At 48.3% G+C, this 26,960-nt stretch overlaps 1 protein-coding gene across 2 annotated transcripts in view; it reads left to right on the top strand.

Moving 5' to 3' along the window:
- LOC135914295 (homeobox protein unc-4 homolog) overlaps positions 1-26,960 on the top strand; it is a 233,907-nt gene that overhangs the window by 140,334 nt on the left and 66,613 nt on the right. For both annotated transcript variants that reach the window (XM_070523538.1, XM_065447078.1), the window contains exon 3: positions 3,992-4,182. In XM_070523538.1, coding sequence (XP_070379639.1) covers positions 3,992-4,182 — 191 coding nt within the window. The remainder of the gene's footprint in view (positions 1-3,991; positions 4,183-26,960) is intronic.

The following is a 26,960-nucleotide window of genomic DNA, read 5'->3' as shown; positions in this document are numbered from 1 at the left end:
ATTGATGAAATATGGAAGCGTTTAATTAGAGGTGATGGATGCCACATCAAAAGCCTGCTCAAAAAAAAAAATACTGCCCGCGGCAAGCAGACGACAAAGGACGCTTGTCGTCTGCAAGCGAGGACAGCAGGTGTGAGAAAACAGAAAAGACACATTTGTTGCCTGGCGTGAGCTGGGCACGCTGTCGTCTGCACCGTAATTATCGGCTGCAAGCCGTCTGCTTAGCACTGACACCCCTATATTACATCAAATGGTTTCTTCAGGCGTACTTATTATTCCTTTTTCGCAGAGAACTGGACTATGGCTTCAAGTTCTTTAAATTTTTTTTTGGTAAGGAGTAATTTTTGGTCTTTGTAATGTTTCTTCGCAACACAACGCCAGTGTTTTCTCCAGGTAGCCCCTTTCTACGTAATGATGCTCAGGAATGTGTCGCATGCCATAGTCGACTGTCGCTCTCGCCTCTTTGCAAGGTGTTTTTTGTTTTGTTTCGAGCGATGACTTGCCTGCCTCGTACTGCACCTGAAGACTCAATTTCGAAACTGTCCTCAGCTCGAAGGCAGAGCAGACGGGACACTTGAGTGACGGACAGTGACGCCTCTCCGTCCCTAGACGGGTTGCAGAGCGTCTGCGATTATTTTCTCATGATGTGGGAGCTAACGGGGTTGTCAAGAAGGGTGGACGGCGTTTCTTGGTGCGTGCCGGGCAACCACGACACGTGAAGAGGTAAAATAGGGGAATAAACTTTTAAAGATTATTGTAACTTTGAAGCAGGTGTGCTAATGATAGCAAAATTCTTACACTTGTGATTTTCGTTTCTGCGTGCGAAAAATCGTTGTAACGCCAGGCGTTTAGAAATACTGTTATTTATGCTGCCAGACGACACTCTTGCGACATCTTATTCTTACGCGCCAACGCATGAAGCTGTAACTTTTGGCTCTTAGGAGCATGTGACCTCATTCGGATCGTGTGACCTGAATAGGACATTGTGTTCTGACAGGTTGACATAATTGAGCTTATGTGACTCGAATAATATTGCCTTTGTTCTTGCTTGAGTATCAGGTATGACGCTAGCAGGGAGATGGCAGTGCCTGAGCGGGCACTGATGGCTTGAATGGTTGCATCCGAAATCAATGGGTGATCATGAAGCTAAGCGTCGCTTCCCATTTGGGAAGCCACAGACGCACATGCGAAACCTGCAAAGGATGTTTTAGGCATTTGTACACATCTATGTATTTAAAGGGCGAAGTAAGTTGTTTAGTGCCTGGTAATTCATTAGTGAACTCCGCCAAAAATCTACTATAACGGTAAAAAGCAGCCATTTCGGTCGACACAACAATTGCTGTTTTGTAGAGAAACTACATTAGAAGAAGTGATGAAGGAGTGATTGCGTAACTATTGGTCACTATTATGGCCACAAATGGGGCAGCACTTGGTGGTTTATCAAGAACTTCTTTGTTAACAAGAAAATCGTTTGCAGTGAAACTTCGGGTCGTTCTTCACTTCAAGATGCTCGCAATTTGCGGAAACTACTTGGAAAGATACGGCCAACGGTTTCACTCTAGATCACTGACTAGTTGCACATACTGTAATACGGAAAAAGGAAAAGCAACAATATTTTATTGAAATTTGGTTCGTAGACTTGTTTATTGCGACGAGTGATTTCAGCTCGGATAATGGAAGTTTCGTAGGAACGCACTCGGCTAAGTTCTTTCTACGAGACCATGAAGGAACGCTCGAGTAGCCAGTCTAACTCATTCTCAATTTGTGGACGTTTGTTCTCGCAAAAGATTGTCGTCTCTGGTACTGGCTCTTCCGGGTCACATTCAGTTCACACCCTATGTCGTATCTTCTATAGTTAAATTTACGCCAAAAAAATGAAAATCCTAGCTGGGGACAAAGTAAAATTCTCTCCCCGATCGAAGGCAGAGTTGAGTCAACTACAGTTAAAGGTTAGTCGGAATTTTCTTAACAGAAAAGCGCAATATTCCGCCATGCAAGTTTGTACTCATTCGCTGCGAAAGCAGCTAGCTCTGAGAGGCAACTTCTCAATAACAGCTGTTTCCATGCGATGCACACAACGTCTCCTCCGTCCTCGGCAACGTTACCAACTATGAGCTCCCAAATACGCGCAGAGATGCCACCTCTCTGAAATACTACGTTGTGCGCGAAACCCCCGCATGAACCGCCAAACATGAAGTTACGCGCTAGCTCGGTAGCGAGGACATCCTGCTCGCAGGTGGTGTCTTAGAAGCCAAGCAGGAGACACCCAACACACCACGATGCCAATACAACTGTATTAATCACCACGATGAATCTGTATCAAGCAGTCCAAATTTTAGCTCTGCTCTAAAGTCCACGGTACTGCATGCATTAGCCACCTGCGGTGGCGTGTGGCCAAGTTCTACACTTAAAGCGATTGCTTCGCTCATACTTTGCATACGCCATCACTTATATTCAGTGAAATTGCTTCGTAATACCCGTGTCTTTTCAAACGGTTCACTATGTGCTGTGCTTAGTACTTCTGTACTCACCCAACCACGATTCTTTATGCTGCCCCCGTTCTACTGACGCCGGCGTCCGGCTCCGCTTGCTCTGGTCACATGGCTGATGGTCACCTGGTCACATGGTCACACGGGGCTCTGGTCACATGGCTGCTTATGGGCTCCGACGCTGCCAGCGTTGTTGGCTGCTATTTGTATGGTTGACGTATAATACCGGGCACACAGCCGCGCAGGAACCGTCGTGGAACTCGCCTGCACAGTTCCATTCTAAAGAAAACCTAATGAAAGGTAAAAAAAAATACTGGTTTACAAGAGAGTGGAAACAGAATATCGGATTGTATGGAAGAAAACTGCACCAGCGCTTCTTTAGTCTCTTCGAAAGACTACGTGGCTACGCAGTGCACTCCGACGTATGCGTACGCCCGCCAGAGCATTAACACTAGTCGTGATATTTACCAACAGATCTAAGAAGTAACTATTCTAGGCAGCATATACCTGAGCGCATTCTGCGGCAACCTGACGCTTGATCTTTGACAGTCACCGTCCGATGGTGGCAACTGAGTTTCGCACGTTGACAATATCGCCTGTGCTGTACTGCGTAATAACAACGAAGAATAGCGCGACACAAGAGAGGTGAATTTGCATGCCTAACATATATATATATATATATATATATATATATATATATATATATATATATATATATATATATATATATATATATATATATATATATATATATCCACCCCCACCGTGCGAAGAAACTGGATAAACCTGAGTAAGAGCAAAAATAAAAGACGGCTTGAGACGCCACGTTTACGTTGTCGCACCAACCCACAGTAACTTCACTGATTTTGACGGTGCCTATATTGGAACACAGTATATTCGAAAAGAATCAAGCACTGAAACTACCACGCTTCAGAAACTTTAGTGAGGCTCAGAGGGCGTAAATACGAACGAAAGTCTTTTAAATGTATGACTTTATACTGACGTACCGGCGCGGGGTTACAGCGCGAAATTAAGAAACTGGAACTTCAACCTCCTTTCCTCTTCGAGTAATCAACCTCTTACTGGTAAAAACGAAAATAATGTTTTAAAACATTAGTTTATCAGTGTAGCTGTTTCTATTTAGTGTCACTTTAACTTGATTTCTAATTAGAGCCGCTCTTGAAAGCACCGCAATAAAAGGAATGTGCAATCAAAGGTATGCAATCAAATGAATCTTATCACAGTCGCACAGGAGCTATGAAGTGCGCGAGTTTCGCACTTGGGGTCTTTCTCCGAAACTAGCATCGGCGTGCCGCCGATCGTACGTAACGGAGGTCTCTTACAGAACTGAGGCACGCCATTGATAATTAGCGACACGTTAACAGCGCCATCTTGAATATCTGTCGTATCGTTTACATTAATAGGATGGCTAATTTTTGTGCGTATCACTGTGGATCAATCGCTATATGCCGACAGTCTGTATCGTCTGTCTTCCGTTGCAGACGCCGCAGAGTCAGACAAAGATGGCGGCAGCAGCAACGGCGGCAGCGGCAAGCGGCGGCGGACGAGGACCAACTTCAACGGCTGGCAGCTGGAGGAGCTCGAAAAGGCGTTCGAGGCCAGTCACTACCCGGACGTCTTCATGAGGGAGGCCCTCGCCATGCGGCTAGACCTCATCGAGTCACGCGTGCAGGTCAGTGACGTCATTGTGGGCGAAGTGCTGCCCAGTGTATGCAGTCGGTTTTTCAGCTTCGTCCGCGACCAACTCCTTCTTTCTCACGGCGATGTCACATAGTGATACGAGGCACTTGCATCGCCGTAGCGCGTATTTGCGACGAATGCACCTTAAGAGTGCGTTCGTCGTCCTTTCAGATTGAAGCGGTGCCTGTCGGTAATTAAAGCGTCCCTTTGGACAATGTTTCTCAGAAAGTCCCAACTGTCTTTACTGGTGTGGGAGATTTGTAATCAATCAGGAACCGCTAGAGTGTCCATGCAAGAAACGGTGTGAGGAAAACGAAGAAAAAAAAACTGGTAGATTTTTGAAATAGAAACCAGAAACAAAAAGAAGAAAAGCTGAAGTTAGGACGAGAACACCGGGATTTTCTTATCAAAGTACGCGACGTTGAAGTTGTGCGTACAAAATCATTGCAACGAGCACCGAGGCAGGAATCATCGTCGCGACAATCAGAATTCAGTTGAGAGAGACGTGTCTGGCATGTTTCACGGTTTTGACGTGCCAGACACGTTTAATCTCAGTGAGCATTCTGCTAGACAGGCAGAATGCTCAACTGTCGCGCTGTCCGACGACGCAATAACATGGTCCCGCATTTATTCGTTTTTTTTCCTCCCCAGTGCGCCAACGTCCGATAAAAAGTAACCTCACCACCTAATCACCACCTTCGTTGCCATAGAAAACTGCGTGATATCTTCAGAAGGTGCCGAAGCAGACGATGCCAGCCGTCATTTCCGTCGTCTGCGCACGATGCACGACGCCTTCTGTCAGCCGTGAAATCCCGGACGTGTTTCTTTACCATGGGCCGCCATGCTGAAGCCCGCTTTCTTGAAGAAGCTCTTTAACCCTCACATCACTCAGGGACCATGGCTTTCTTTGTTTTACTCGCCCCGCTGGACTGATAGATAAACGCGTCTGATCATGCCTTCTGCAAAACTCTATGAGGTGCCGGCAGACGTTCTATTGAGACATTTCCTCAACGCCCTCGCCTGCTCGCGTGCGAGCTCGCACAGAAGAGATCAGAGGAAGGAACCGCGAGCTGCCCTTTGTTTTCCTCCGCCCACCTTAAACACCGGGTAGCATCGCCGCAAGTCTTGCTTTCTTGAACGCCGTCTTGGCCGGCACTAAAGATGGGCACGTTTCGTCAGCGCCATCTACTGGAAGCTCGGCGAGAAATTTCTGGTGCGGGGCGCGGGAGCAGACGGCTCTTTTCGCGCATTCGCGCGCGAGGCTCATCGTGACGCGTGCGAGAGTGTTGCAAACGTCGTCCGTGACGTGTTGCAAAGAAAACAAAAAAAGCAACAGCGATCGGCGACTATATTTAGAGCGCCGCTTTTCCCTTGCCCGTGACTTTTTTGAGCGACAGGGGTTGCCGGTGATGCCAGCGGCGAAGGCGCGGCCGAAACCCCTTTTCCGACCATTTTCCGCCCATCGTCTGACATCTTCTGCGCGGCGCAGACGGCCCGTCAAGGTTTCAACGAGCCGTTGCCGACCGCTTCTCTCGGGTTCACGTCGGGCTTCTCAAAAATTCCTCACTTCCGCGTGTTGTTTCGCGGACTGTGCTATAGAATATTAGAAGCATGTAAGCCTTTCCTTATCAGTGTTTCGAGAATGACCTTAGAACCAGGTTTTTATCCTCGCTGTGGGGCAGTTCCACGAATCCCTAAAGAAACACCTTGCCAGCTTGATGCACCTGCTTTCACGGGCGCTCTGTTCCCGCAACCAGTGATTTCGAAGGCTGCGAAACCGTTTTAGGTCTCACAGTTTTGCTGTATCCATTGTTCCAGCGGTGCGACCCCGTGTGGTGTGCCGCCATCTTTATTACAAAGATGGCGTAGCACATACTACTCTTGTAGTTCTGGCCGAAATGACTGCTATTACTTGAGAGGGTGATTTACTGAACAACTGCTTCTTACCTCTGTGCAACTATACAGTTGCCGCTGTCACGCGCTCACACACACACAAACACACGCACGCACGCATGCTATAACGCATGTGCACATATTCACGCACGCACACGCGTACGCACGCGTATGTACACACAAACACACGCACGCACGCACGCTGGCATGCAAACGCACGTACACCAAGGCACGCATAGATGTATGCAGACATACGAACATTAAAACATGCAGGTACATGCACACGCACACACACACCCACACTGACGCCCGCGCACATACACAAACAAAGCCATAATACTTGCACATCTTTATATATTTTAATACATGTCCTAATCGTTTCGCAATAATAATTATGTGTCTGGCCAATTTTAGTTTACGTTAAAGTTTTCTTAAACGGTACTTATACCATCGCACGCACACACACACACACGCACGCGCACGTAAACAAACAAGCGCGCGTGAATCTGCGCATAATGCTGGCAGCCTTTGTTGCCTCTGGCTATAGGAAGTATCCCACGAAAGCACTTAGACAACTAGGGACGCCATCACGTTGCTGCCGTGATGTATCCCTCTTATGCGTGCATTCTCCGTGTATGCAAGCAGCCTTGAACCCGGGTTACGCGCGAGGTACGAGGTTTAATTGCGAGCCTCGCTGAAATCGCACGTGCTAAGCAGATCCTTTTCTTTCGCCACCGTCGTAATCGTTGCGCCAGCTTGTTTGGCGCGGACGTGTGTACATGTTGCTGCCGGGCCTTCGGCGAAACGCGCACAATGAGCGGCGGTCCTACATGCGCCGTCTACGACGATGAGGCCAGTTCTCCGAGACCAGCTCCTTCTCTGTGCATTTGAGTAGCAGAAGGCGCGCTAGCGCGTGCCTTCTGCTTGTCGTCTGCAGCTTATGGAGACTTTATTTTTATTTGGTAGCACATAACTCATTGAAATCAGTAACGCAACTCGTGGAGAAAATAAGTGCTCAATTTACATCGCTGCGGGCATTCAACTTTGCCCCTTCCCATTAGCGTCTGTATATACTCTATGCTCCCTTTTTAGCAGGCATAAGTAAGCACTCCTCTTGCTTCCGCATACTTCTGTTTGGTGATGACTTCTGGTACGTTTCGATTTGCTCTATTTATGTCCTCTTTCCTGTCGTAATGAACAACAAAGCGAAATACACTGGGACATATTGTTTCCGCATGCCAAGTTAAAGCACCGATGTGTTCGATCGTATAACCGTGGAGGTATCACTCATACATAGGGGACGAAATTTAAAAAAAAGAGAACGAATTAGATTGTCTGTGCTGACGGCGTCCACGTTGGGAAAGAACGATATAAAAACGAAACTGCAGACCGTTTAAAAGGACATTCTCATATTATAACCAATACTGCATTGCTGAATAGCACTTGGCGCTGTTGTCGTTTCAGGCATCGTAGTCCTGCTGATGTTTGCGTCTATGTATGGATGCTTCTTTACTCGGTTCGGCCGTCTGTCGATATATCGTTTTGGGAAACATGCGGTGTAGAGTTTGTACTACTTAGAAAATATGTGTCACTACTCCTTTAATAAAGGACAAACAAACGGCGGGAGATGAGCTCGGTGAGTCCTTTTCAAGCTTTCTTCAGATAATACGAGCTTTGTGCATTCCGTGCCATGATGTCACAACAGCCAACAGCCAAACCAGCGGCCAACAGCCGAAGCAGCGGCAGCTGTGCGTCGTGCATGAATCTGTCGCGTCATGTTCGGGGACGCAGAACCTTCACCCGAGAAGCATGACGTCACGCAACAGGGCCCACAAAACTTTTGTGGCCCGCGATAAGTTCGTTCTGCGCAGCTGCACCGGTGTAATCTTCAGGTCGCGTATGTAAACAACCCAGAAGACGCTTCCGACGCCAGCAGCATCGTTCGATCTCATTCAGCACAGCGGGAGAATTAGGTGCACTTTGAAAACGGGTGGCGCAGCTGCCGTGGAGCATTGGTGTAATCGTTCTCGAGGAAAAGAAAATATGAGCCCTTTACGGGAAAAACAATTCAAACAGGGATAGACCGCACTTGAGCGACTGGCCCAAACCACCCGCAAACGGCTCGCACGTGAACCTTACAGAACGGCTTTCTGGAGCGCGATTCAGGAGTCATAAAATAATAAATATAGAACCACGTTCATTCGTTATTTTCCGGCTTGCCGCTTTTAGAACACTTCGCGAGAACTCAAGAGAACGCAGTGGGTGATATATATACAAAAAAAAGAAAATAAAAAAAATTCGCGCGTCCTTACACATCCAATCTTTCCGCTCTGCAGACGCGTGCCGCTGCATGCGCATGCGCATGCGCCCTTTGCACACGCTTCACACGCAAGCACTCACAAGAAAAAAGGCTCTTAGTTATTACTTTTTTTATCATTATTATTTTCAGCTACGGCTGGCGGCACGAAATGCTCGCGTGTGCCTCGGTACTTGAAACCATGATACGGCAGCCGTACCGTATGGTCGTTCGCTTTATTGTTTGCGCCCTTTAAATCTATTCACCGCTCAGAAACGGAGGAGCGCAATCTTTGGGCTGTGACGGAGCGTGTATAGGGGCCTCGTGGCTCGAATCTGTCTAGCTCTATGAGCTCGTGCCCCCACAGCTCGAGTATAGCAAAGAAGGCGCTGTATAGCCGTACACCGTTTCGTGAAATAAAATAGTATATATGTGTATAAATAAACAAGCGCATCGGGAAGCCCGCGAGCTTATCAGCGCCCGTCTCGAGCGTTGAGCACGTAGCACTCGAGTCAGTTTCCTCAGTGGGACGTTTTTTTTCGAGGCGCGTTCAGCCGGCCGTTAACGCAGTTTAAATAGAGAACCGCCAAGTGGAGTGAGCCGTATCTGCAACGCGTGCAAAGCACCAACAGGAACTATAACGCGCACGCTTTTCGGATGTGGTCACGGGACGTTGAGCGTTACGCGCGTCGTTTGCCGCCGCAGCCGTATAGACCATGCCGTACGCGTTGCGATAACCCAAGCAGCAGTGCACGCGGTTAGCCTCCTATCGAGAGCGGTTGGCTCCACGTCCTATACGTGCTGAGCCTGTCACGGCTCTACTTGCGCGTTCGCAGCGCCCCCCACGGACTGGTGTGGGAAATTCGCACTACCTTGGTGAACAAGGATGGTGCATATTTCTCAGCCTAAATGTCTGCGTGACAAAGATAAAAAAAAATCACGCAGAAACTCCTCTGGGAAGTTGTCTGAGTATGCTTAAGCATTGCGCCACTTGCTCATCACCACGCAGTCCGGCGTCTTTATCAGTCTTATGGAACGTGATGCGGCCAGTATAAACCCTTATCCACCTTCATTGGTCGTTATGAACCTTATCGAACCTCATCCGACCCTTATCTACTGTTGTCGGTCCTTGATGAACCTGAATGCCCAGCGAAGCTGTTGCAAAATGACTACTACATTTGCTGAGGGGATTATGCAATGCTTTATTGATGATTCGGATGTTTGTCATGAGCTTGTTCCTTATTCATACGTATGAAGTGTTGTGTGTTGTATCATAATGATTAATTTAAATAGATGTGCGCACTTTGCTGAGCCGCTTGTAGCCTCTGCTTTACGTGGGTATAGGCCATTGCATTTTTCGCTTGCATACAGGGGTGTGGGCCATTGCTTAATGAGCGGGTCTAAGCCTTTGCATTCGTCTTGCGTGACGGACGGAGATGATTCTCGTGCGGTCGCTATAGAAAAGCTTACGCATTAAAAAGAAACGAAAAAAAAAATGCTACACAACGGCACATCGACACAACGAGTGCCAACACACCGATTTGAAACCTCCAAGACGACGGGAAAGACATAAACTTGGAAAAGCGATCCAATGCAGCAGAAATGAAATTCCCAAGGGCATCTTAGTGGACCGCATATTCCCTAGCACAAGTGCATGCGCGAAAGGACGCAACCGCACAAGGATACAATCACGAGACATGCGCTCGTCCTCACAACGTATCCATGACTGATTGAGCCAAGAAAATATCGTCCCATATATATATAATACAAAGAAAAGTTCTGTAGGTCCGCTGCATAGGCAGTTGAAGAAACGAAGCACACTTACGAAAATTGCATATTTAATGGTTTAACGTTTCGGCCGCAGCACAGCCTTCGTCAGAATAAACCGTCTATTCTGACGAAGGCCGTGCCACGGCCGAAACGTTCAACCATTAAAAATGCAATTTTCGTAAGTGGGCCCCGTTTCTTCAAATATATATATATATATATATATATATATATATATATATATATATATATATATATATATATATATATACATATGCGTGTGCGTGTGCGTGTGCGTGTTGAGTTATGAGGCTTCATATAATCAACTTTCGGTTCGGCACTATACTCCGTTTCCAAGCAATCCTACCAGGCCCCGAGCAGCCAGGCTCGGTAGGGTCTGAATCAGTCCCGGGTTTTCTGCTCTCCGTTCCCGCTCGAAGCGCACATGAACACATTCCGCGAACGTCCCACGAAGAGTCCAGTTGCCGAATTCCCGGGTCACGTGGCCGATAAAACCCAAGGCGCAGAGCATTCAATATATCACCGTGGGATCGGCGCGCTGTGATTTCTCGCCCTTGTTCCGCCACTGTGTTCGCTGACGAAAAATGTCGCTCATTACACACTTGGTGACTGGCGCAGGTACCGGAATAGTACGTACGGAAACTCTCGGCAGAAGCGCACGTTCATATATTACGGACCTGGCGCGCGTGCCTCATAATTACGACCCTGCCAAGCGATGCTGGTTGAGTGGGTAAGCGTTGAGGTATGGAAAAAAAGAAAACGAGCTCGAAAAACAGACGAACACGAGAAAGACGAACAATAGGCGAGCGCTCGTCGCTCGCTTATGCACATCAATAAACACAGAACCCGGCTACTAAGGCACGCAAAGATACATCGTTTAACGGCTAGTGTGCACATATACATTGCCTAATTTACTTACACAACTGCCGCATCGGGAACAATCCGCTAATGAAATTTATTAGTATTTCTTATGTTAACTCATCCACATCTTTTACACAAAGGGTGGATTACCGAATGTGAATTGTAGGAGGGGAATCGTCCCGTCGCCCTTTTTTGCAATCGTATCGTTTTCGGGGGTTGCTTCTTCTCACTATATGTGGCCTACGACACTGCCATATATGGGCCTCTACATGATGGCAACTACAGCGGGACATAATGCCCCCATAGCCACTCGGTGGAATGTGGCTATTCAGGACAGCACAGTCAATGAGTACGCGGATTGTGGTCGGGTCGGCAAGCTCCTGTTTTCTTTCTTTCTTCTTCATGCAGTTTTTTTTTTCTAAAATACGAAAAGCTTACCTTTGACTTTCTTTAGGTGTGTGTGACAGCCGTGTATAGGGTGTCCCAGCTAATGTTAGCCAAGCTCTTCTACGAAAAAGAAAAAAAAAGAAAGGAGAAAAAGGAAAAGAAAGGAGAAAAAACTAAAGAAAGACACGGTACGAACTACGATTGCAAGACTTACGGTGACCGGCCGTCAAAATGGTTGACTAGCGAACACTGTAGCTCTAAAAATGTATCTGGCACCGTGTTTGTCAAATTCTTTTTTTTTTCGTATAAAGGCTTGGCTAACATTAGTTGGGACACACGGTATACAACTGAGGGGAACAGACGCAGTTCATGCAAGGGGAACAGTGATGGTCCGTCTAGCCGGTGTAGTCGCAGTTGATGGGCCCGATATTCGTACGGGCGTCGTTAGAATACATCGCTCCTTCTGCGCATATTTGGCTCTCCAGGCAGTCGACGCTCGTGTACACACGTACAGACACCGACACTTCTCTCTAGAACGATGGACAGCCGCGAAGCACAGGAAACGTTCTCCTCCATTGCATTGGTGCCCGGTTTAACAGCTTTCTGAACTAAGAAGGCTGTACTACAGGCTTAAAAAAAAACTAATAGTAACATTGCTTCGCAGATGTACGTAAATCCTCGCAAACTTTAAATCAGAGACAATAAAATTGCATGGGGCAGTTCCCACATCCGTTGCGAAGCGCTAGGGATCTTGTTTGCCGCTGCCAGATATCTATTACAGGGTTTGCAAGCACCTTCATCAAATGCGCCGCAATTGCTTCGCTGTACCCGAGCCTTTTCAAACGTTCCCCTGCACCAAGCTCAGCACATCTGGAGTCCCCTCTATAACTGACGCGTGTTTTTTTTTTGTATTCTGCATCGTCCCTATACCGGCGCAGGGCTGCCCGTTCCACCGACTTGCCGATGCGGGCGCTTCGGAGAATTTTGATGCAAGCTGCGAAGCTAGCTTTTCTATAGTTCGGACTTGATACCGACCTCAACGTCGCATGCGGCCGACCTACGCTGCACTGCAATAATTGCTGTGGTACAGAAACTAAACATAAAATAAAAATAGCAAACGAGGGGAAAGCTGACGGTGGTTGTGTAGTCTTTATTACTTGTGATGCCGCCAAGACATAGCCACCGTGCAGCTAATTATCCAGGGGTTATATATTTATGTTCTCAAGCGAAAAAGAGTACCATCAGAGCAGTCTAATGCGACTGATTGCCCACTTTTGTTTTCGCTATCAACTAAAAGAACACAAAATCATTGATACTCGTCACCCTTACTCTGTGTCTACATTGTTTGCGCCTACCAAGCTCGATCTAAGCAGGCAACATAAACGCCGCGCGGTTCCATAGACGCCAAAATTTCAATTGCCCGATGTTCGACTAAACATCGCCCTCAGAGTAAAACAAACTTTGCCTTCATCGGAAACGCCCCGTGAGGCCGTGCTTGAGCACGCCATACGGACAGCGTAAGTACGGAAGATTACCCCTCCCCACCCGCCTTGTTGCCATCATTTAATTCTGGCGTTTTTAAGGCCCGAGGCCTCTATATCGTCGCCGGCGACCTTGGCCCGTGCTCCGGCATATTACAGCGCACCAAGCGTCGCTGCGCCAAAATTGCGGCACGCTAAACCGTGCGGCGAACTCTAGAAACACATGCAGTAACAGGTCGGCAATTTTCCCATGCGTTATTATACGTGGCTCCCGGATGCAGAAATTGATTTTACGTGTTCCCACCGAGAGCGATTGCGCTCGAGATTTCATTTGAACCGATTTCGGCAGGCCGGCTAGAATGCGTGTCGCGCGAGAAGGAAATTCAGACGCGCTTTGTGGAAGAGCGTTTCACGTAAGTTGTGGTCGTGCGTTAAGCGCTTCCGGTTGCGCGATCAGACGCAGAGCCGGTTAGTGGAACCGCGCAGAAATGCATCTCCTCTTTCTATGATAATCTTGTGCTTCATTATATTTCGCAGAAACGTAATGAATTAAAGGCGAGGAAAGAGAAGGGACGCTGCAGTCACGATGTGTGTGTCCGTCTTATTGTGTACCATTTTCTCCGAAAGAAATCATTCGGCAATTCAACACGTGTAATGTGGACAATGGTGACATTCTTTGGCTGTCTTAGCTTGCACCTGAAAAAAGAAAAAAACGCGACAATGCAATGTGGAAGTTAAACATTTGGTCGTTGTTATTATCTGCCTTTTTTATTATTGCATTTGTTCTTTTAGCGCTGTTTTTCATTGTTTTCCGATGCTGAGAAGCTTCGTTTAAAAGCTACCCCTCGTTTTCCTTTCCGTTTTTTTCCCCTTTCTTTGTGCGTACCTTTACAGCGATGATAACTTTGATGAGTATTACCCGTACCTAAGGACACAGCTCTGCATCCTCATGTGGATGGCACTTATGCGCCTTGGTTTTCCGGCATATGTCCGTGTCGCAGGTTTACTAATCAACAAATCGAACTCTACTGTCTTAATTCCTAATCAATAACGTTAGTGTTGGTATCGCACGTGCGAATTTGAAAATATGCGCAAATGAAAACATCATTGTGCTGTAGGAATCTTGAGCCTCTTATCATCTCCCCAAGAAGAGTTCGCAATATGTGAAACAAATACATTAGTATTTCTTTTAAGTGGGGAAGCCACAGAGAAGAATAGAAAAACAAACATCCTTGCGCTGTACGGGACAAACCTATAGCTTAAATATCGGTGTATTACGAGGCACGTATACTGTAAGGCTACTTCGAAAGGGATGTAAATTTTGGAATTGTCGCTAAGCCGATGTGGCTTCATGCGCAGCTCGGTTACTGTCCTGGAACAGCAACATATACCTTGGAATGAATAAGTGTGTAGTTAGTGTGAGTAACTTTCTGAACAGTGTTGTAAATTGAGTGAGCATGTATTGTTGTTTGTTGAGCGGGTAATATCTGCCTGTCTCCTATGGGAGCCAGCCCATAAATAAAAAGTGCACTGTCCGCCACAGGACATTAAAAAAAAAGATCTGTTTGGAATAAATAAGCACAACGTGATGCATTGAAATGTAGAGACAGCGCAACTAAAAAAAAAAGAAAGAGAGAGGAAGAAGTCATTTTCTGCACTCACAAGTATCTAGTGCAGTCCGGTCAGTAATAGCAAGGCACGAAGAAAATATATGCATCCGGCGCACCATTTAGCTCCAAATCACCTCCTGTTTGTACTACGCAGCTCTCCCCGTGTAGTAGCAAGGGCTGGCGAAGACGGGAGCGGACGTACATAAAAATTTAGTGCGTACATGCTGCGGAGCAATGAAGTAACTCAAGAGTGGCAAGGAGGCTTGCCAGAGGGAAAGCGCGGGTAGGTTACCCGAAATGCCCCGGCAACGTTTTTTTCGTGGGTGTCGTCTGTTGGTCGTCTGCTTGCTCTACAGAGCGACATCGTGCGGACTCCGTCTGCCAGGTTTCCTTCCCTTTTTTTATCTTTTTTTCACCGCCGTGCTCTTTCTTGCGAAGCCGCCGTACGTTTGCCCCCTAACTGGCTTCAGCAGTCTTTCTTTCCTTCTTTCTTTCTTTCTTTCTTTCGCCGGCGCACCACCACGAACCTTACGCGCCCCTTGCGCTGGGAATGGCCGGATCGTTGAAATAATGAGCCAGATAATTGCGTCCACGACGTCTGTAGCGGCCGTGACCAAACAAGCTTCTTTCGCCTTAACAGGGCGCCGTCGTCGAATTTACCCTCCGTATATCTCTCCTCGCTACTTCTCTCGGAGTTCGCTTGCCACTTCCCCTCTTCCTCCACCCTCAATCACTCGATTTGGCTTGACTGTAGCCAGGCTCGACTCTCGGCAGCGCCAACGAGCCGACGACGTCGACGCACTATACTTAGAGGAAAGAAACGCTCCGAGCATGGGTGTTGTTCTCTGCCCGCTCGATGGCAGCACGTACTGCGTTTCTCCATCATCGCTTATTCTTCGAGGGGGCCTACGCTCACGCGTTTTCCTTTAATACCTCCGAGCATCGGTTTGCACAGGGCGAGAGGGTTCGGCGTAATAAATAATTCGAGCCCATTAACTGGGAGCAAAACAAAACGCGAAATTGGGTGTCTGTTTTCGGTGCGTACGTGCTCTCCGGGCCCCTAAGGTCGAATTGTTGTTACTTTTCTTTTTTAAGCTGCTTATCCCCTTCGCCATTTTGTTATCACACGCGGGTTTCCGCTACACTCCAGAAGGGTAACCGTTCGCCGCCGCTGGCGCTGCAACAGCGGCAGGCGAAATAGCAGACGACAAAGATTCGCTGCGGGCTGCGATGTTGCGCGTTTCGTCCGCTTTGCCGAGCGTCGTCTCTGTCGTCTGCTACGCGAAGGGCGCGCATTGTCGTTTGCTTCTGGCTAGCTGCTGCACGGCGGGTCCCCAATAAAATGGCCGCCTTGACCGGTCTCCGCGGCTGCGATTTAATTGTCGCCTTCTCCACCTCTTCGCAGGAACCGAATGCCGAGCTCCGTAGGCGCGGCGATTTGCGCGTCGGCATGCGGGAGAACTGTGAGCCCGCAGTGTGTAATTCTCGTGCCGCTCATATTTGGCTTTGCCGTCACATGGGGCCGCCGCCCGTTTAACCTTCCCTTCGAGCTGTGCGAGAAACGCGGCTCCGAGCACGAGTTGCGCTTGACGCGGGTGGTCCCTGGGTTGTGGAGAACGTTCATGACTGTTATTAGAAGAATCCGACCGGGGCGATTGTAAATGAAAATGGCCCGTTCTCTCCGCGCGCGCATATTTCTCTCGTCGTCGACTTTGGGCGCCCGACGCGGCGTTCGCGCTTTTTGGCAACGTTCGTGCGCCGCTAATGCGCTTTGAGCTGCGCCGTTCTGCTGCCTGCGTTCGTGCACCGTCGATGCCCAAAGCGGCCGGTGTGCCGCCAGCTCGCGTGCACGGAGATCTGGATCCGAGCCTGTTAAGGCCAATAAGTGATCGTTACCGACGGTAAGACGTAAAGTGATTAATCCTTCTTTGTCTGACCCTGCAAAGATAACGCTAAGCACTTGCGTTTAGTCCGCGATTGCAGGCTTAACAGATTGATTGTCGGCGTCGTTATTCTGAGAAACAAAGGTAATTTTTCCTCGAGCTGATAGTGCATGGCTTTGCGCAGGTGATGCAGCGATATGGCTCTATGAATATACATTGTGTCAGTATTTGACATAAAAATTGGTCGTAAAGCGCCACAGTTTGGTGTTGCAGGATTGCGTACACCTGTGAGCGAAAGCATGTGGACCACACAGGCTCGCGAAAAAAAAAAGAAACGTAATTTCTTCGTAATTAACACGTATAAACGGAAACCCCGCGAGTACAATAGAAAATTCATAATGCTAAGATTGGGGACTGCAGTATTTAATTTCAAATTGCAATGACAGACACAGGAGCAAATGAGTTTTATCGCGCAATGCCTGGTCCGTATATCTTTGCTCACGGGTGTAGAATGGTGATGAGGATTGTAAGGCATAGTGCATGCAGGCTCCACGAAGGATGCTCGCATAATGTCCGTGTTTGACCAAGGTTGGAAGGCACATCGTGATCAGTTGAGGTGTATAAGATAGGCGTCCATTGTCTGTAAAGTTAACAGACGGTCTGGTCCTGTCCCTAGAAAGCAGCGATAAAGCTGCAAAATCCTGACACAATTCCTGGAGGATGGTGAGCGCATTAAATATATATATTGCATCCCAACTTAACATCACAGCTTTTCTTTGTTAATGACCATTTTATGAGTATTGTTATCAGCTTAACTATTTTGGCATGATCTAACACTACTCACGGTTGCCACAGTTTAACTGCTGACACTGGATATTACACGTGTTATGTATATATATATATTTATTCTCAAATCCTTAGTATGTAGTTAGTTTCTTTCATTCTAAGTGATTGCAAAAGCTTTCTGAGTATTTTTCACTTTTTCTATTAGAGGGTTGCCTCATTTTATGTTTTTTTTTGTAACTACAATTTTGGAAACACGGGCTCTTCTGTAGCCAAAGTAGCTATATTTGTCGCAGTTAATAAACAACAACAACAACAACAACAACAACAACAACAACAACAACGAAAACGGTCCGAAAAACGAAAGCGCTGGCAAACAGCTTTACTACAGTGCAAAAGCGTGCTCTATCCTTAATTCATTTTCAAGATTGTGCCAACACAAGCGAGTATGTTCCCACAAAAGCACTGTGTGCAGCTCAGGTTAGGAAGTTCTTGCACCCCGCGACAGAGGGAAAGAGCGCGATTTTGGGAAGTTATACCGCAAGCAAAACACGAGACTTGAAGAAAGGGACAACAGGAAGCGGTAAGGACGTTCATTGCCATTGCGAAGAACAGGGATAGGAAACTGAATCTCGAGTGCGAAAACTCCCCAAAAGAGAGAGACGTGTGAAATAAACAGTTCCTGTATTGAAAGGAATTTCCTGGTTTTATTTCGGTCTAGGGATTTGGCAACATCACCGGGCGAATTTAGCTGCCAAGCTCCGTGAAAAACGCGGATCATGTGCTGGAAAATCGTGAATAAAATTGGGATTTGATTTTGACGAGGATACAGACTTCGGTTAACATGACGATGTATGAGATCAATATAACCATCTGAGATTTACGCTAGACTGAAAAAAAAGATCTGTTGCGTACGTGCGTTGTGGGACTGCCTTATGTAAAATAACCAGGTCATTAATAACATCACTCTGCTATTACGCGGACCGATTGAAGGCGAGAACATAAAGAATTCAGCTACGACTCTCTTTATTTACGGCACCGCTGTAGTTCTGTATGCCCGCCTAATTAGACACATTAGCTAATGACTTCTAAAATGTCGCCTGATTTGAAGAAATTAAACACTATTGGCAAACAAGCATTGAAATTTGAGCACATGACATTTATATTTCCCCAATATTTTTCTACGTGAATAATTTTGCGAGAGCTTCTCGAAGAACTTTCTTCTGAGCACCCGCCGCGGTGGCTTAGCCGCTATGGCGTTGCGCCGCTGAGCCCGAGGTCACGGGATCGAATCCCTGCCTCGGCGGCCTCGTTTCGATGGGGCTAAATGCAAAAACGCGCGTATGCCATGCATTGGGGGTAACGTAAAGGTCCCCTGTAGATCAAAATTAAGCCGGAGTCCCCCACTGCGGCATGCCTCATCATCAGATCGTGGTTTTGGTGCGTAAAACCACAGAATCCATTCATGTATTCTTATTCTTAGGCTCTACTAGACCAGCCGTAGGTAGCTATCTACTGCGGCATGTTCAAAAAGCCGCTGCAAACGCCTCATTTTTCTTATGGTGTTTCCTTGTAGCCGCTTCAGTCGATCTATTTACAGCTTGCGCCAGCATATTGCGAGGGAAGGTTGTTGCCATCAGCGGTACTGCGCGGAGCGTTCTCTTGTGTCAACATTAGGCGCATTCAAAAGACACGCCATCGCACGCCCATAAAATTGGCAGCGCGTTCATTTACGTGTACGCATGGAGGAACGAGGAGCGACGTCGGCTGTGCGTATACGGCCTAGTGGCCACGCCGAAAAACACGATTAGGAACGCTTGCCTGCGCTCGGGTGCGATCTAACGCAGTCGTCGTACAAAGACGAGCTGAACTCGCGGCATAAGCAGATGAATGAAGCAGACGAGCGTAGCAGACGAGCGAATAGCTGACGATAACAGGCGAGCATAGTCTGCAGTGCTGAATCGTCTGCTCGACCTACGCTGCGCGCATGCGCTGCGCTGACGACGCCCTCTGTTGCCAGACGAAACCGGGCGTTAATGGCTGCGCGCGCAAGATGTGGACACTTTCTTGCAGACCTCAATTCGCTCATTTCTTGCCTTCTGTCTTTTTTTCTGGCGGAAAAAGTATGGGTACCCGTGATTGGCAGCTCGAGGGGCAGGCATTTTCCTGTGTTCAGCCAACCCCGAAACGGGCGCATCCCTGATGCTTTCTGGCCACGGAGGGTCAGATTCGTGCGTCCATCACTTTGGACGACGCTGCGAGAGAAAAAGGCAGATGGTCAATTATGTCTCGCATGCACGCTTGAGAGATGTACATAGGTGGCACCTTCGCATGTCGGGAAAGCTAAGCGTCTCGCAACGATTGCGGTTTTGCGCTTAGCCTAATGTGCCACCAGGAGGTGGCGCGGACTGATACAATCCTCTGGGTGCAGTACGACGACCGTGTTCTAGTCCTGTTTTTTAAAATTTGCTATGCAGAGACAGCGCGAACCAGAATGAATTCTTCGTTTACCGTACATATCTAAGGTGATACGGAATCGTGTGCATAATATGTTATACTGCTATTACTGGCCCTCAAATGATCGTTTCAACCTAGGTCAGTTGGTATACCTTGGTGTTTGTATTTAAAAAAAAAGTTAAAATGATGTTACACTCCATTTCGTTGACTCACATGCACCGACAAGAGAATTTCAAGGAACGAGTGAGCTACACGTATACTTCCCGCACCAATTACTGCTTCCTGATAATTTACAACCCAGCTTGCACATGTCCAAACTTCATCAGTAATGTGTCCCTGTGAATAAAGACTATAGCGTTCGCTCGAACGTTAGTAAGAGAAACTGCGGTGGATAAGAAAAAAAAAAGGTGAGAACAATTTAAAAGTACATCTTAGGCGTTATACCGAAACGCCCACATTTCGGGCGATGGTTACTGACATGCAGGAGTGAAGGAAACTAGGAGAGAGCATTGCGTCACGCACTCAGCCTTCGCCATCCCCTTCGCTTTTGGTCCTTCAAAAGGTCGACCCAACAAGTGACCCTGCTCTCGGCGGACTCGGCCCACTGGGCTTCGTTCCTGGCGGGCTTTAAGGGCGCGCACTTATTTGGATGCTTTGCCAACGGCTCTGTACGCATTTTCTCCCGATATGCTTGATCAACTTCGGTCATTTGTTGCAACGTATACATTTATTGCTTTCTTCGCAACGTGCTAATGCGGAATGCGGCACCTGTCGTCTCGTCTACATGGAAGAGCGTTCGCATGAGCATGGGAGCGCGGCGTTTCAAGACACCTAATTTTACCGTTACAGGGCCGCGTCTTGGGCACACTCTTTCTGGTTTCAGTGTTACCACGTTGCACTCCATGCTAGTTGTTTATTCCCTACACGGCTGACGACGACACCACTGATTGCTCGCGACGACAAAGACAAGGACGGAACGCGAAACGATGACGTCACGTCAACGACGACTACTACGATGATAACGCAAGGCTTCACGCGTCGTCGACCAGGTATCGCGTGCTCGGTAGGGACAAATGTAGTTTTCCTGCACGACCTCTTTCAAGGAAAAAAAAAGGAGACAGAAACTTGAGCGATGATAAATATGACACGCGTGATAGCAGCAACAACATTTGCCCGAAGTGGCCTTAATCATCAACTCTGTAATAAAATCTGCCGTGGCTAAGTGGCATGTGGTATCGAGCTGCTAAGGACGAGGCCCCGGGTTCGATTCCTGGATATGGCAGTCGTATTCCAGCAAGGCAGAATGCCAAATAAAAAAAAAATATCGCTCGTAGTTTCAGATAGGTGCCCGTTAGAGAAATCCACGTGGTTGAAATAAAACAGGAGTCCACAAATACGCCATCTCTCACACATCCCGTGTAGCGTTTTACAGTGGTAAACGCTACGACCTGAATTGATTTGTTCTCGTTAAACAGGAAGTGGCAGTAGGACTAACTATACGAGAGTATCCGGTCTGCTACCCTTCAAAAGTGCGCGGGTAATCAGCACACAATGAAACCTGGTTATAAAGAACAGCGTTACGCTTCCACCAACCTGTGGTGGAACAGCTGCGTCAATCGCGCCCAACTGCGCCATCCTGCACCAAAACGGCATTTTAGACGAAAATTGCGCCGACCCTGCGCCAAAGCATGCATAAAAACCAAAGCCTCCTTCCGCTGATGCCTCGCAACTAGCAAAACTGAAATCAAAACCAACAGCACGCTATCTTCATCATCATAAAAGGAAGCAGAGGCCCATTTATTGAGTCATCTCTCTGGGTCCGTCGGAGACGTCCGGTTCGTCATCCGCGCATTTTTCTCTGACGGACGTATACAATGTAGTACCGCCGTATCGTCTTTCTGGCGCTTTATTTCGGTGTTCATCGAACAGGCGTGGATACCGCGCTGTTTTCCGAAGGAGGATGTCACATTCTAGGATTAAAGATTAGCTTTTTTTATCTTTATAGGTGATAGCCGGACTTTTCAAAAGAGCTGCTGTGATCGTAGCCGCAAATGGCGCATAGAGAGAGAGAGAAAAAATGATAAAAGAAAGGCAGGGAGGTTAACCAGGACTGAGCCCGGTTGGCTACCCTACACTGGAGAAAGGGAAAGGGGGACGGAAAGATAAAAGAAGAGAAAGTCCACTGGAGATATCAGTCGGTCACTCAGTCCAAATCACAGGCGCTCACTCAATCCGGTCGCTTTCAAATATCGCAGCAGCGCTTTTGTGGCCTTTTGTAGCTGCGATATGCGAGGCCATGCTCCCAGGATCTTCTTCAAGGTGAACGGCTTCCCATCTAGCTGATTGAAAGCTGTGCAGAGGTCTTGCCTTTCGTTTTCATAAGATGGGCAGTAGCACAGTAGGTGTTCTATGGTTTCCTCGACACCGCAGGCATTGCACTCGGCGCTATCAGCCATTCCAATCAGAAATGCATAAGCATTTGTGAATGGCGCATAGTTAAGAATGGTATTAGTGCATGTGGTGCACTGCGAGAACCGCCAGTTCGATGGGTTTCGCCATGTTCGTTGACGGAACACATAATGCGTCGAGTTTTTCTCACTGCGATATATTTCGATGAAATAGCGTCGCCGACGCAAACGCTAAACCGTATTGGCCTCTCGCGCATGCTCAGTGGTGCTGGCACATTTTTTTTTTTTTTTGCGGCCGCAGCACGCTTGCGGCCCCTATTCGAAAATTTCATTGTGTGCGGGACATGACATGAGTATATTGCATGATGTCATGTTCAGTGCGGGCACGCGCGCTCGAACGGTCTTGCGGTGATCCTTTGCCCACAAGCCCTGACTGTCGCGCTGTGTGGCATCCTGGGTTAATAAAGACGCCTTTGTTGACGATTTGTCTGCGAAGCCTTCTCTGCGCCGTATCGAGGTACCCAGCCGTGGCTGCCTTTGTGCGTCGCGCTGAGAAAGAGCGTGGCGTTTTTTCCTGACCGCGCTTGCGGGGTAAGCCTCGCTCACAGCCTTTTCACAACCTATCGACTATGTGAGCTAATATTTGCGTGGTATATGGTAAGCACACATGCATTAGACCCTGCGCCAAAAATGCTTGCTGCGGCGCCAAATCGGCTTTTTGCCAACGCCAGGACCTGCGCCAAAAGGCGAAATGGCTGTTCCACCGCGGAGTTCGATATATCCGGTAATTTGATATAGCAAATCTAGCTTCCAACTAACTTTTTTGAGGCGTTTGTTTGGCTCTTGCGTTTACTTTAGTGGACACAAGAAAATATAAAGTAATCCTGTTGTTGAAAACAAAACTTCGCGTATTGTATGATGAGTAATTTCCGCCAGTGTATTTCACTGTTTCCCAGTGCCACCAAGAATGGCGTTTCCCATACGTGACATTTTGTACAGACCTGCTTCGGTCCACGTGCCACCGCAGAAAGCGCGTGCCGCAGCGTCGGGTGAGGCGGATCGTCACCTTTAAGGGGTAGATGGGTGATAGCAGCGCATGCCAGGAGTACCGATAATATATCCATAGTGCAATTCGTTATGAGTGAGCTATCTTACACGTGTAGTGGTCAATGAGTCTCGCGAATTCGATATCACGAATAATTCGCTTTGACCCGGGTTGGTTATATTCGGGTTTGACTGCAAATGCCTGCTACAGTCGCGGGGTACGAGTGGCTGTTCGCTAGGGGCAAACATGTTGGGCCTTCCCGTCCCCATCGTTGCCCGCACGGACACAATGTTTCGGGTATAGGCGAAGAAAGGGAGGAGAGAGGACGGGACCCGAAACGGAGTCTCGCGCGAACGTCGTTATCGGAGCGCCCCTGCGCGCTGGCTTCGCCGGAAGGCGTGCGAGCGTGCCGTTTCAAAGAGCAGTGGCGTGAGTGGCGGCCTCCATCGTCACGCCACGGTCTCCTACAGTATAACCGCGCTCCGAGCCGAGCCGAGTCGAGCCATTGCGGCCGCGGCTGATGGCTTCATGTCTTCACGCACCCACGCCTGCAGGGCGCTGTTTGCGTAGCCAAATGGCCGCGCACCCGCCCCGGGAGCTCGTTTCTTTATCTCCTTTCGATTTCCTTTTTTTTTCTCTCTCTCTTTCTGTCTTTCTCGGCTACACGTCCTATTCAAAGCGCGCGTCGAGTTTTATTCATTTCCGTGCTCCGCTCATTGTTGCCGTTGTTTGGCCTCCTTGCATCAGCATCCGTCAGTGCCAGGCATATATCCTCGGTTGCGTGACACGGTTCCATCCATAGGCGTTATTATTTCGGGTTTATGCGCCACGGATTGACAGCACTAGGCAGGACGGAGCCCGCTTCGCGAGTCGCGTCCGCTGCCGATTCATAAATCGCGATTGAGCAGCCATATACTATATCGGTCGCTGAAGAGAATGCGTGGAAAGAAGGCCAAGTGACATGTATTGCTTATATATCTCTGGACTGAGTGGTGGCGATATTACGAACGAGGGAGTTTGAAGGATCAACATGAAGGTGACTGGAAATAGTGTCAAAGCAAAGGTACACCAAGCGACTTTCTTTATGAGCTGTTGGTAGGTTGAACGATATGACTGGGTAATTTGGTGGTAAATTAATATTTTAAATGCTGGTCGTACCTTTTGTCGGTTACCAGCCAATATTCTGTTCTCATGCGAAGAAAATAAGTGGCATGAGGCAGCAGGCTGAATATAGTCACTGCAAGTATGTCGAGCGCAAGTGGACGGATAGAGGGCAAGGAACTAGAGAGGACGCTGTGTGTTTTCTCGCATTGTGACACCAACTGGCCCACAAAAATGTGTTTGCAGAAGGTCAGCCAGGTCTGTTCTTCCATATCTTTGTCTTTAGGCTGTGCTCTATGCCAAAGATGAACCATCTTTAGCTCACAGAGACCTCTTTTCCAGGATGAGCAAATGACTGCTGAGAATGCAATTTATAATAATGTCAATGGGGGCTCTCTTACCTTCTCTAGAGAACAGACGTATGATATCAAGAATGGTTCCTTTGAAGTGGTTTTGCAGCAAGCGCCATGAAGTTCTCTCAGTTTGCTTTTTTTTTTGCCGAGTGGCACAACTCACCGCCATCTGGCGCCTGATACCGAGGTTGCGGGTTTCACGTCAGCAATTTTCACCTGCTCCAGACGTATTTTGATGACGAATGGCACGAACAGAGCAAGCGTAGGCGATCAGGCAATAGGACCTACGCTGCTGAAGTCCTGCTGGTGTCCGTTCTGGAAGCAACGGTTCCTACAGCACGACATCCGGAGAGCGCCTTGCCACCGGGCAGGGCAAGCCAGCATGATGGCTGAAACGTTCTTGCCCACAGTTTCCAGTCGTGTGGGGTATATTTTTCGAATGGGACAAAAGCGACATTGCATCATTAACACACGTATCAAATTTGTGAGAGGAACCAGCGATTAACTTAGCTTTCTTTCAGATTGTTCCCCGAAACAGTCATTGATCTCAGCTTCCAGGAGAGCAATGGGAAAACTTTGGGAAAGCTGTACAATGTTTACTTTGCCTTACTTCCGAAGCCGGGGCAGCTCTCTAGTACTCAGCCTGTTAGACGTCTGCATTTTCGTCTTTGTTTTGCTCGCGTAGTTCAATCGGTGATCGCTCGTCCGCAGAGGCGGCGCCACTGGGTCCCGCCGGTCAGGAAGCGTTCCGTCTGCAGCGGCGCGAGGGGAACTCTTAAACCATGGCTCGACTATCCTTGAAGGAGCAGCCAACAAATGCTTTCGCTGCCCGACTCGACGTTGCTCTGGCTCGGAACGTGTAATTGAAAACCGGTCCCGGCTGTCAACGATGCTCAATTTGACAAGATCGATGGGCGTCGATACGTGGGCGCCCGTGCGAGCTGTGCGCGCGTGTTTGTGCAAGCGTTCGCTGCGGAAGGGCGAGAAAGAGGGCGTTGCTGTCGGCAGTCGTAAACACGATTCCGATGACGTGGACACACGTTACACACGTTCTGCCTAGCCGTCTCTCCTTTTTCCCTCTGCTCTCCGCTAGCTTCCTTCTCCGAAGTCGGAGGGAGCAGAAAGAAAAGACTCTCCTCGGGCAACGCAAGACGAACGCCGCCGAGCCCGAGAGAGCGATTAGCGCACCCAACGACGCCAGCGCCATCTGAAACGGGCGGCGGCGGTGGCGGCGGACAAGTGATTGTAATTGCAGGTTTGCACTGCGGCCTCTGCCGGCATTCAGCAGATGGCGCCCCGTTTGGCCTTGCATGTTGGCGAGAAACGAGGCATCCTACCTTTTTGCCCTTCTTTCAACCACGGTTATTGCGTCGGATCACCTTTCTCCTTACCATGTACGATGCCTTTTGTATGGCTTACACCTCTCCGCAGAGTCCCGCGTCGCCTATCACCCTAGCTGCACCCTTTCCCGACGCCCCCAGGCCACGTTGCCTGTAGTTTTCGTACGCGTTTGACGGTTTCACATATCCACAAGCACCGCCAACACGCGATGCTTTACGTCCGACGTTCTGTCTGTGTGATAGTTAGCGCGTTGTTGCTGAGACTCTTCTTTTCTCACCGCAAGTCTTATTGCTCTTAATCTTTGTCCTAGGTGTTATGTAAGCCGCTTACTGAGTCTTGCAGCCGCCGCTTGGTACCACACTTCACCCTTTTGTGTCTACTGTTTTGTTCATAAGTCGGAGTCACTTTGTTACTTGTAACTATGGCTTACTGCTCAAGAACACATTCAGCAGCCTCAGCGTCAAACGTTAGCAGTTTCCGTTTCTCTACTTGTTCCGCTGCTGTACAGTTCAATGGCACCGAACGCTGTGATGGCATTGCCTAGGACACTGTGTTTCCCAAAGCGGGAAGTACGTTAGCCGCGGCGTAATCGTCGTCTGATTTTGATCTAGACTGGGGCCCCCGTCGATCGTTTGGCATAACTCCCGACGCGTAAGAAACTTTGATGAACCTGGACCATTCAGAGGAAGTTAGGCTTGTTCGTGCTGTTTGTAGCACAGACCAGGGGCGCTATAACGTAAAACTATTCCAAACTTTTCTATTCCATTTCTGCTATCAGCCCTCGACAATTGGTCAAAAACTTTTTTCGACCACCCCCACTTCACCTGTCTGTCACGCGACGTCACAAAAACCGCGATACCTCCCCATCTGATATGATGTGTACAGAATGATTATGCATGATTTGACAGAAAAAAGAGAAACAGTTATTTCTGATTCGACCCCTTTTCGCCATTAGCCCTCGGCTATTGGTAAAAAGGTTTCGGGCTGCACCCACTTCACCTGCCTGTCACGCGACGTCACAAAACCGCAAGAACTCACCGCGTCAAAGTGACGTGTACGTGATAAAGATGCATTAATATGCCG

Source organism: Dermacentor albipictus, chromosome 8 (assembly GCF_038994185.2).
Source record: "Dermacentor albipictus isolate Rhodes 1998 colony chromosome 8, USDA_Dalb.pri_finalv2, whole genome shotgun sequence".
In the NCBI taxonomy this organism is placed as follows: domain Eukaryota; kingdom Metazoa; phylum Arthropoda; class Arachnida; order Ixodida; family Ixodidae; genus Dermacentor; species Dermacentor albipictus.
Note: the sequence above shows the minus strand (reverse complement) of the source record. Positions and strands in the feature narration are given on the sequence as shown.